The sequence below is a fragment of the Moschus berezovskii genome, chromosome 25 (genome assembly GCF_049115385.1).
Source record: "Moschus berezovskii isolate FMDL1 chromosome 25, NW_MosBer_1.0, whole genome shotgun sequence".
Classification (NCBI taxonomy): Eukaryota; Metazoa; Chordata; class Mammalia; order Artiodactyla; family Moschidae; genus Moschus; species Moschus berezovskii.
The window spans coordinates 22,306,231-22,318,455 of record NC_142484.1 but is presented as its reverse complement, the minus strand read 5'-3'; the positions used below and the strand labels follow the sequence as shown (position 1 = coordinate 22,318,455).

At 41.9% G+C, this 12,225-nt stretch overlaps 1 protein-coding gene across 1 annotated transcript; it reads right to left on the bottom strand.

Annotated features, from left to right (window-relative positions):
• Nucleotides 1-3,497: 3,497 nt before the first annotated feature.
• On the bottom strand, nucleotides 3,498-4,466 carry OR10G6 (olfactory receptor family 10 subfamily G member 6). Its single transcript, XM_055415059.2, has one exon. The coding sequence runs from the start codon at nucleotides 4,431-4,433 to the stop codon at nucleotides 3,498-3,500; it is 936 nt and encodes a 311-aa protein (XP_055271034.2). The 5' UTR covers nucleotides 4,434-4,466.
• Nucleotides 4,467-12,225: the final 7,759 nt, after the last annotated feature.

Sequence of the window (12,225 nt, the reverse complement as noted above, 5' to 3'; positions counted from 1 at the left end):
TAGAATTCCATATTCAGCTAAAATATCTTATATAAAGAAGGTGAAGTAAAGACTTTTTCAGACAGTCAAAGCATAAATTCCATTTTCATTAGGCAATTATATTTGAAAAATTTAACACTCCCCCGTCAGTTATTAATCAAAAATGTAAAAATAAATCAGGAGAATATAGAAGACAAAAAAAATGCTGTCCACTAACTTGAGCTAATTGACAGTTACAGTAATAGAGTACTGCACCGATTCCTGTAAATAAAACTTCATTAAAAGTGGTGGGGTGATATGAGAGGATAGCATTTCCTATAGCATATTACCATATTAAAATAGAGGACTAGTGCAAATTTGATGCATGAAGCAGGGCACCCAAAGCTGGTGCTCTGGGATAACCCAGAGGGATGGGGTGGGGAGGGAGGTGGGAGGGGAGTTCAGAATGGTGGGACACATGTACACCCATGGCTGATTCATGTGAATGTATGGCAAAAACCACCACAATATTGTAAATACCCTCCAATTAAAATAAATTAAGAAAAGATAAACTGAACTTAGGTGCTTATTCACTTGCAAGTCATTGCTGACGTCACTAGAGGGCGCACTCCTACCATAGTCCATCAGTTCAGTTCAGTTCAGTCGCTCAGTCGTGTCCGACTCTTTGCGACCCCGTGAATCACAGCACGCCAGGCCTCTCTGTCCATCACCAGTTCCCGGAGTTCACTCAAACTCATGTCCATCGAGTCAGTGATGCCACCCAACCATCTCATTCTCTGTCGTCCCCTTCTCCTCCCACCCCCAATCCCTCCCAGCATCAGAGTCTTTTAGTTAGTCAACTCGTCGCATCTAGGTTGGTCATAACTTTCCTTCCAAGGAGCAAGCGTCTTTTAATTTCATGGCTGCAATCAGCATCCACAGTGATTTTGGAACCCCCAAAAATAAAGTCTGACACTGTTTCACTTTATTCAAACTCTAAACAGGACCTTGTTCTTAATTACTGTTTTCAACACTGGGTGAACATTCAGATTAACTACTTTTTCTCTTCTGCTTTATTTTTTCTCACTTTTAAGGCTAGAGAACCTCAAAATGAACTTGAAAACAAAATTTCCTCTTAAGAGTTGAAGTTGCATAAAAAGTATATACTAACCTACATAGTTCTTTCTAAAGGAGGGTTTCAAGTTTTGGACTCAGATAGACTTAAGTTCACTTATTGGCTCTGCAGTTGTTTTAACTGTGAACAGAGGATCAAGTCCCTTGTTTGGGAAGATCCTCTGGAGGAGGGCGTGGCAACCCGAGAATCCAGTGCGTAGAGGAACCTGCTGGGCTACAGTCCACAGGGTCGCAAAGAGTCAGACACGACTGAGCACACACACACACAGAGGGTAAAGTAAAATTTGTTGCTTGCTGTTTTTAAGAGGTAGGTTTAAAAAAAATAAAGTGATGAGATATATTTTATGTTTCTCGATTAACAGTTAAACAAAAAAATTAAGTTTTTTATGTAACCCTTCATTTTTGCATGATATATCATTGGTCTTGATGAGAAAAGAGATGCCATGTTTACTTTCATCCAACTTTCAGGTCTCTGTTCTGACCCAGGAGGCTTGTTAACTGAGTTCTGCTTCTGTTTGTGCGGTGGGATGTTGAGGTGCCTGGAACCCTGCCGTGTTTTATGTTTGTCAAGTAGAGTTTGTAACTAACTGCTTTTTCCCATCCTTAGGGCCGCTCCACCCAAGATAGCTAATTAAACGTCTCTAGGGGTTTCTCTTAGGATTATCCTTAGGGCTTATATTGTTCCTATCACGTGAAAAATTCTATTTACTCCTTTTTTTCTGAGTAGATTTTACAAGACCTGCACACTGTGGATCATCCTATACTTTTCAGGGCTCCAGCTTTATAAATTCCAGGTCCAGTTATCTTTCTCTCACTCCTTTTCCTGAACCACTGCAGTACTTATTGTACACTGAATTATAAACCAAATTTAAATTTCAGTTTCTAGTCATGGAATGGCACGAGTGCTCAGTCGTCTCCTGCTCTAACCCCATGGACTGTAGCACGTCAATCTCCTTTGTCCATGGGATTTCTCAGGCAAAAATACTGGAGTGAGTTGCCGTTTCATTCTCCAGGGATCTTCCAGACCCAGGGATTGAATCCGTGCCTCTTGCATCTACTGCATTGGCAGGCACAGTCTTTACCATTGGTGTCACCTGGGAAGCTGTTTCTAGTCATATATTGATAGTTTATCTACATGCTCATGTATAAATGTATTTTCTTCTCGTAAGATCATAGATGCATTTAGACTAGATGACAATGTTATAATTTTGGAGTTACACTGAATATGTTTTTGTTGATTTGAATGGAATTGCCTATTCATGCATATTTTGATGTTCAACCTTACATCTCTGCTGTTAGAGCAGACAGCAAGAAAAATCACTGAACGCACACATCTAGGCTCAGAAAATGTCTGGTACACATAAATCAATTCTCCTTCCTTTTGCCAGCTTTTTAACAAGTAGAATTGATTTTGGAATAGAATATCATCATATTTCAGGGGCTGTCCTTACCCGTGTACATTCAAAACATCAAAAATTCAAACATCAAAACAAGGCATCTTGAACACTCTGGGATTGAGGGGCCCTCCTTGGACCCTAGCAACATTATCACAACAAAGGACTAATAGAGCAGACCTCATCTCCTTGCAAATAGGTATATGACACATCCCATTTGCATCTCCTCACTCATACTCAATTGTGGAAAATGCCAATATGGTAGCATGCATTCTTCTACCATTTCGTATGGTCTGTTTAATTAATATCCAGGAAATCAACAGGGAGATCTAGTCATAAGGAAGTTTATCCTTGATATACCCATGTCAGTTTTACAAAAGTAGAGTTCTGTGCAAGCTCAGAAGGCCAGAACTACTCAGGTCATGATACAGTGCACATTTCGTGGCTCCCTTACTTTGCAGTGAACGTGCCGTCTCAAGTTAGAGTTCATGGACCATTTTTTATCAAAGTAAAAGGCAGAGAGTGAGTATGGGAAAGCCACTTCCTTGAACTTCAGTTTTCCCACAGTTACATGGGAATAATAATGCTTACCTCATATAATTGTTGTCAGGGTCAAATTATATGGTTTGCATGAAGGTTACTTGTAACCTGTAAAAAGCTATGTGGATATCAACTCAGGGATTAGAAGCAGTAATACACATGTAGATGGATGCCACAGAGAGAGTTTTTATGTGGACAATTTACCTATCTTAGATTTTTTTCTGCGTGTTATCATCCTTGTTGAGTGTTTTGATTGATTTCCATTGCTATTCAAGGAGGCAACATGAAAAATCATGTTTGAAATTAGGTTACGATGTAGAACTTTCCAAGGTTCCCACCTCCATATCTAGGAGTCTTCAACTCTCTGTATGAATCCTTCATTCTCTTTCTATCTTAAAGCTCCCCAATTATCTGGTGTCCCATCTGATACCCTAAGTTTTAGCATTTCCTGCATGTCTGTGATGCATGGAGTCAGTGAGGCTTCACGACCTTGCGACCTCCCAGCCTCCATAAGGCTGCCTTCATTTCTTTGTTGCGGAGTGTGTAGATGATAGGATTAAGCAAGGGAGTGATGACTGTGTAGAAGACAGCTACCACTCCATCCAGGGGTTCCTGAGAGCCAGGGCGCAGGTAGATGAAGGTGCAGGGCACGTAGTATACAATGACAACAGTGAGGTGGGCGGCACAGGTGGAGAAGGCGTTGCGGCGCCCATCGGCGGACCGGATTCGCAGGATAGCAGCTACTATGTAGCCATAGGAAGTGAGGATAAGCACAAAGCAGGTGAGGGCCAGGAATCCAATGTCCACAAAGGTGATCAGCTCGTTGACGGTGGTATCAGCACAGGCTAGACGCAGCATGGCAGGAATGTCACAGAAGAAGTAGTCTACCCGGTTTGGACCACAGAAAGGCAGCCGGAATATGAAGCTTGTTTGGAAAAGTGAGTGGAGGGTGCCTCCCAGCCAGGTGCCAATGGCTAGATAGTTACAGACACTGCGGGTCATGATGGTGGCATAATGTAAAGGCTTACAAATGGCTAGGAAGCGATCGTAAGCCATGAGCGTGTACAGGAAGCATTCAGTGCAGCCCAGGAAATGGAATGAAAAAAGCTGGATGACACAGCCTCCAAAGGAGATAATCCTACTGTCTAAGAGAAAGCCAGCTAACATCTTTGGGACGATGGCAGAGGAAATGGTCATGTCCAAGAGGGAGAGGTGACATAAGAACCAGTACATAGGGCGGTGGAGCTGGGTGTCCGCCAAGACCGTGCGGATGATAAGCCCATTCCCAGAGACGGTGAGGGCGTAGATGACAAGGAAGGTTAGGAAGAGCAGTACCCCCAGCTGTGGTGGGTGGTGCAGCCCCACTAAGATGAAGTGAGACACGGAAGTCTGATTTCCATGTTGCATCTCCTTGCTGTTCACATCTGCCAAAAGAAGCAGCAGAAGGGAAAAAGCGATGCTCTGTAAATTCTTTAGGCATGGGATATATATTCTATGTCACTGCCAAATATGGACTGAAAAGGATCTCCAAAAGGGAGATCTTCTCCAGCTCTTGTTCATATTCGTTCTTTCTCCTCAACCCCTGATTCTGAGATTCTGCTTGGTTTTCAGCAGTTTTTCTCTCCAGGGTTAAAACCCGTGTAACAGATTATGTGTATATAGTTCTGGAGAGTGAAGGAAAGACCATACACAGAGATAGTCATGTCAGAAAGAACAATAATCATATAATACCTAAACCAGTCTAAGAAGAAATGACTGTTCTATTGTTTTCCTTCAGTTTGATCTCTGATCTACATACTAGAGAGTTAGGTTACAGCTTATTTATTTGCTGAGAGTTGGAATTATATTTCTTAATGTAAGTTTGCCAAATAAAAAACTGTGTGTATTTTTTAAAATGCACTATCTGGTTTATACATCAAACATAAAATATTCAGAATCTTTGAAATTATGTGAAGAATATCTATTTTTACAAATTGTATTTCAAAAATAGAAAGCCCTTTAAAATCATTCAGGTTAGTGAAGCAATACAGATCTCAGCCCCAGGATACCTGTTGTCATCTCTTCTCTCTGCTTCTGCCTAAGTGCTGTCCATCTTTCCAACCATCCTTCCATCCATCATGCATCTGTCTGTTCATATGCCCATTCAGTAATATACCATATACTGATTCTTAAGACCATCGATGCTGAAGTCAGACCTGCACTTTGACTCATTGGAAATCTTAGAAATCCCACAGACAGAGGAACCTGGAGGGCTACAGTGCACGGGGTCACAGAGTCAGACATGACTGAAGGCTAAACAATGACCTTGGAAAAGCCATTTCACCTTTCTTTGCCTGTTTCTAGAAATGGGGACAACTGTAGTGTCTACTTTATGGGGGTCTTGTGAGGATTCAATAAATTTACATAATTCACAGTAACCCTCATGACTTTAGCTATTATGTGTCAGGGTTCTGTATTACAAAAACTCAGGCACTGCATTTGTGCCTCAGGTCTGAACTGAACCTGTAACTTCCAGTGAGTTGTCAAATAGTAGATTTGAGTTCTCAGAATTTGCAGCATCATCACAAAGAGGCTTTTCTCCCAGGACTACTGGTGACAGGCATCAACCACAGTGAATGGAAGAAATCAGGAAGGTGGCTAAGAGGGTGCTAGAGCTCTTTCAGACACTGAGGGGTTAAGGGAGGTGTATCCTTCTTAAGTGTCTCCTTTTTCCCACCAATATTAGCTCTAATAGTTTTTTTTTTTACCAACTGGAAGCAAGTGTCTGAAATAGTGTGTTACCTTCTTGAGAATTCAGGGGTCACCCAGAATCACTCAGAAGGCTTCGAAAAGAGTGGAATGAATTTGGCTTCCAGCTGGACAGCTAGCAGGCAAAAGGGCCCAGACGGCAGCTATGGCTGACCTCTTCGTCTTCTCCTTCCACACCGTGAACCACTGTGTGTCCATAACCTTACTCCTTTCAGTCTTCATCGGTGTCACAGAGACGACTCATCAGTGAAGACAGGTGTTTTGGGGACTGAGCAATTGCCTGGGTCATGAGGTTTTCCTTGTTAAACCTAAGAGAGTCCAGGGCAAACCAAGACAGGTGTGTACCTTAAGTAAGAGTCTAAACCACATAGACTCAGACAGCAAAGAATCAGCCCACAATTCGGGAGACCCGGGTTTGATCCCTGGATCAGGAAGATCCTCTGGGGAAGGAAGGGAATGGCAACCCACTCCAGTACTCTTGCCTGGAGAATTCCATGGACAGAGGTGCCTGGTGGTCTACAGCCCATGGGGTCGGTCACAAAGAGTAGAACACGACTGAGTGACTTTCACTTTCTTTCAAACCACATAGAAACTAAATAATCTCTCCACATATAGCTACCTAATCTATTTTGAAGCAACTTCAGAGGAAATTCTTAGAGGTTTCCTGGGCATTTCCTTGATTACCAATGTTTACTGGCATCATGGTGCCCAAGCGAAAATTCAAACACACTGGCATGCCCTATGGGAACAGAGACATTCATAACCTGATGTCCACATACTTCCTTAGCCTCCTCTCTCTGTGCTCCATCCCACAAATCTGTGCTGTAGTCAAACATTCCCCCCTCCCCATTTCCTTATACATTAGTCCCTTTAATATGTACTGGCCCTGTTCCACTGATGCTTGAAAAATTTCTACTAATCTTTCAAGATCTCATTCATGTGTGATGTACTAAGTAAAGCCTTGCCTCCCTTTCCATGCAAAGGCCTTTCATTCTTTGTAGCTGCCACAGTACTTCATTCACATTTCTATCATAGGCTTACTAAGCAAGTTGCAATTTATCCTCTGTGTGCCTGATCTATCCCACTGGCCTGTGAATTCTTACAGGGACTTTGTCTTATTTTTCTTTTCATTCCAAATTTATAGCATACCTTGCACAGAAAGATTTTTATACTTTGTTGAATACAAGGATTCCCCTCTGTCTTGTCTGGATTCCCTATTATCTAGATCCTTAATCTAGGATGACAATTAGTTATGTCTCATAATCTAGGTCCCCAAATCATAAGAATTCTAATACTGAGACTGTCATTACTTATTATATTGTTTTGAGCAAATCTCTTAATATGCCTAATGTTGGCTTCTCATTTGTAAGAGAGAGGGAAGGGGAGAGAGAGAGAGAGAGAAAGGAAGGAAGAGTTTGTGCTGATTCTTATCTAAAAAGAAATAGCTATCTTTTCTATATCTGTAAGGGTTCACACTTTAAGTTTTGTTCTTACATACAGAAAATCAATTTTCCGCCTAGCCTCAGTTCTCTTCTGTACTATACATTTTTCTCTTGTCTCCCAGTTGCCTTGGCATCTCACTCTTTATAAATTCATTTTTATAATTTATTGTTCTCTCTGCACAATACTGTATGGCACATGAAAGAACAGTGAAACATCCTACTAGTCTCTGCATGAATCAAACACACACTCTCTCTACCAGCTCTTGCTTACAGTAGCTCAGATCTTCTTCCCAACCCCACCAGATTCCCCATAATGTACACGTATGCGTGTGTGCTTAGGCTTCCCTTGTGGCTTAGCTGGTAAAGAATCCTGCAATGTGGGAGACCTGGGTTTGATTCCTGGGTTGGGAAGATCCCCTGGAGAAGCGAAAAGTTACCCACTCCAGTATTCTGGCCTGGAGAATTCCATGGACCATACAGTTCATAGGGTTGCAAAGAGTAGGACAGGACTGAGCGACTTTCACTTTCACTGCACAAATCATCATTTTCCCCCTGGAAAGAGAGAATACCCTATTGATGGTTTTCCTATTGATAGCTAAAACTGCTCCAGTCCCGTGGTGTATACAGTTTAGTCAGTACCACATTATATTATCAGCATATGATATATTCATCTGTGTAATGGGAAAAGAAGCAGTTTCCACAAGCAGTCTTGGGGAAAAGGACATGAGTACCCATATACTAGCTTTATCTGGCCATTTGTACTCTGTATGAACTGGACTAGGCTTGAAATAGATCCTGAAGCTTACTAGGGTCCAAAAGTGAGAGGTAAGTTGGCCTTCAATGAGCAGAGTATAAGGTCCTTCCCTCCCTCACTTGTAAAGCCTAATGCTGGGAAGAGATCTCAGGTGTCTGCACTTTTTCCAAAGTTTCTAACATACTTCTAATAAATGCATGTCTCCCAGCGAGTTCTGTTACTAGCCCTCATCCCCCTCCCCGAGTCTTCTCTGCTGATGGCCACTACCTGGATGTGACTCCGGCCCGAGGACACTGTGTATTGCTTCCTGCAGCTTTTTGACACTCTTTGCTGTTCTTTGTGGAGGCTCCTTTCTGAGTTCAGCAGGTTTCCTAGTCCCCTCCTGCGACATGCCCTTTCTTGGCTTTGTCACTGAGCTCTTTCAGTGCACGTTTCTTGGCTCACCATCCTCTTTTTAGCTTTTTTGAAGACATTGGCAACAATCTCCCTAGGCTTTGACTTCTGGAGTCTCCCTTTCTGGCAAGTAGGCTCTTCCTTCCTATAGTCCCCATGGGGTGGAGGAAGGGGGCTGATGTCACTTCTGCTTCATCCTCCAGAGACTATTAACTTGCCCAGAAATAAGCTTCAGTGGGCTTTGTTAGCAGTGAAGTGTGAACTGTGGCTACTCAGGAAGTTTACTTACTTGCTTGTAGTGTCCTGTAGCATAGAATCCTCCTAAGAGCATGTGGATCTATGTATAACTGATTCACTTTGCAGAACTTGAAACTAATACAATATTGTAAATCAACTGTACTCCAATACAAAATTTAAAAAAACAAAAAAGTGTAAAAAAAGGTGAGTGACTAAGATGGTGGAGGAGGAAGACCCAGAGCTCATCTCCTCCCATTGGCATACCCCAAAATTACCTCTATATACAGAGCTATTATTGATCAGAGTGACCTGACAACTAGAAGAAGAGATTTTCTACAACTAAAGATGTAAAAAAGGAACCATAATGAAATGTGTAGGAGGGGTGTAGACCCATACCCATACCCCCAGATGAACAGCACATAAAAGGGAGCATAATCACAATTGCAGAAGTTCTCCCCAAGAAGCTACAACTTCAAGCTCCACATCAAACTCTACAGACCAGGGGTCTTAGCACCAGGAAGATGAGCTTCCAGAACATCTGGCTTTGAAGGCCAATGGGACTTGCTTTCCAGAGAGCTAGAGGGATGTAGGAAATGGAGAGTCCACTCTTAAAGGGCACACACAAAAATCTCACACGCTCCAAGACCCAGGGCAGAAGCAACAACTTGAAAGGAACCTGGGTCAGATCCAAATGCTGATGATCTTGGAGAGCCTCCTGGAGAGGTGGGAGGCAAGTGGGACTCACCCAGCTACTGAGGATCTGCTGGTGGCAGCCATTATGGGGAGCCCACTCTACCCTGAGGACACTGATGCTCAGTTCATAGCGAGTGCCATTTTGTAGTCCTTCCTCTAGTTTATTAGTGTCTGGGACTTGACCCATCTCATCAGCCAGTTGATACCACTTTTAGCCAACCATCCTGTTTCACAGGGACCCAGGTCCACCACCTTCAAGTCCTCAGTAGACCCCTCTGAGCCCCCAAGCTGCCCTAGGACTTGGTCCTGTTTAACAGAAGACAAGGGACCCAGCCCTGCTAACCCCCTGGCTTACACAGTCTCTGCCCCCTAGAACCCCAGCCAGCCACCTTAGGATCTGCCAGTGCTGTACGCTTTAAACTTACCCAGTCCTATATGCAATCATATCTCAATAAAACTGGAAGGAGAAATTAATAATAAAATAAAATGACTTATTAAAAATGTGCACCAACAATGATTTAAAGTAAATAAAGGATATTAAAAAAGATATTTAACAATTATTTATTGATCTATTCATTGCCCAGTGTTATTTCAGAACAACAAATTCCTCTGTTATCATAATTAGAGGATTCCATATAAGGCATTTACATAGCCTCATGTGGGATTTTTACCCACCAAGTAAGCAGTATGTCCCTTTGTATCTGGAAAAGTCCATGTTCTCTACAGAACTTGCTTTTTTCCAAGGGTAAAATGGGGGTGTGCTCTAGGTCACTCCTTTAAAGGGCTGTCCAAGCTCTAAATATGTTTGATTTTTAAGGGACTGCCAAGTTTTAAAAATTCCATCTAGTTTTTGTACCCATTCAGCCAGTCTTTGCCTTTTCGTTGGGGTGTTCAACCCATTTACACCTATACATGTTGTCTACAAGAGACCCACCTCAAAATGAGGGACACATACAGACTGAAAGTGAAGGGCTGGAAAAAGATATTCCACACAAATAGAGACCAGAAGAAAGCAGGAGTAGCATTACTCATATCAGATAAAATAGACTTTAAAACAAAGGCTGTGAAAAGAGACAAAGAAGGACACTACATAATGATCAAAGGATCAATCCAAGAAGAATATATAACAATTATAAATATATATGCACCCAATATAGGAGTACCACAATATGTAAGACAAATGCTAACAAGTATGAAAGGGGAAATTAACAATAACACAATATAGTGGGAGACTTTAATACCCCACTCACACCTATGGATAGATAAACTAAACAGAAAATTAACAAGGAAACACAAACGTTAAATACAATAGACCAGTTAGACCTAATTGATATCTATAGGACATTTCACCCCAAAACAATGAACTTCACCTTCTTCTCAAGCACACATGGAACCTTATCCAGGATAGATCACATCCTGGGCCATAAATCTAGCCTTGGTAAATTCAAAAAAATTGAAATCATTCCAAGCATCTTTTTTGTCCACAATGCAGTAAGATTAGATGTCAATTACAGGAGAAAAGCTATTAAAAATTCCAAGAAATGGAGGCTGAACAGCACTCTGCTGAATAACCAACAAATCACAGAAAAAATCAAAAAAGAAATCAAAATATGCATAGAAAGGAATGAAAATGAAAACACAACAACCCAAAACCTGTGGGACACTATAAAAGCAGTGCTAAGTGGAAGCAAAGAGTTGGACACGACTGAGAGACTGAACTGCACTGAGCTGAACTGAAGGGGAAGGTTCATGGCAATACAGGCATACCTCAAGAAACACGAAAAAAGTCAAATAAATAACCTAACTCTACTTGGCAAGCCACTCCAGTACTCTTGCCTAGAAAATCCCATGGATGGAGGAGCCTGGTAGGCTGCGGTCTGTGGGGTTGCTAAGGGTCGGACACGACTGAGCGACTTCACTTTCACTTTTCACTTTCACAGATTGGAGAAGGAAATGGCAACCCACTCCAGTGTTCTTGCCTGGAGAATCCCAGGGATGGGGGAGCCTGGTGGGCTTCTGTCTATGGGGTCACACAGAGTCGGACACGACTGAAGTGACTTAGCAGCAACACCTAAAGCAACTAGAAAAGGAAGAAATGAAGAAACCCAGGGTGAGTAGAAGGAAAGAAATCTTAAAAATTAGGGCAGAAATAAATACAAAAGAAACAAAAGAGACCATAGCAAAAACCAACAAAGCCAAAAGCTGGTTCTTTGAGACGGTAAATAAAATTGACAAACCACTAGACAGACTCATCAAGAAACAAAGGGAGAAAAACAAAATCAATAAAATTAGGAATGAAAATGGAGAGATCACAACAGACAACACAGAAATATAAAGGCCAAAGTATTGGAGTTTCAGCTTCAGCATCAGTCCTTCCAATGAACACCCAGGATTGATCTCCTTTAGAATGGACTGGTTGGATCTTCTTGCAGTCCAACGGACTCTCAAGAGTCTTCTCCAGCACCACAGTTCAAAAGCATCAATTCTTCGGCGATCAGCTTTCTTCACAGTCCAACTCTCACATCCATACATGACCACGGGAAAAACCATAGCCTTGACTAGACGGACCTTTGTTGGCAAAGTAATATCTCTGCTTTTTAATATGCTATCTAGGTTGGTCATAACTTTCCTTCTAAGGAGTAAGCGTCTTTTAATTTCATGGCTGCAATTAGCATCCACAGTGATTTTGGAGCCTGAAAAAATAAAGTCTGACACTGTTTCCACTGTTTCCCCATCTATTTCCCATGAAGTGATGGGACCAGATGCCATGATCTGCTCCAAGTTTGTTCTTTGAGAAGATAAATAAACCATTAGCCAGACTCATCAAGAAACAAATGGAGGAGAATCAAATCAACAAAATTAGAAGTGAAAATGGAGAAATCACAACAGACAACACAGAAATACAAAAGATCATAAGAGACTAAGATCAGCA

What these genes read in the sequence shown, in the direction of transcription:
- OR10G6 (XM_055415059.2), bottom strand. Translation starts at nt 4,433, where the DNA reads ATGCAACATGGAAATCAGACTTCCGTGTCTCACTTCATCTTAGTGGGG.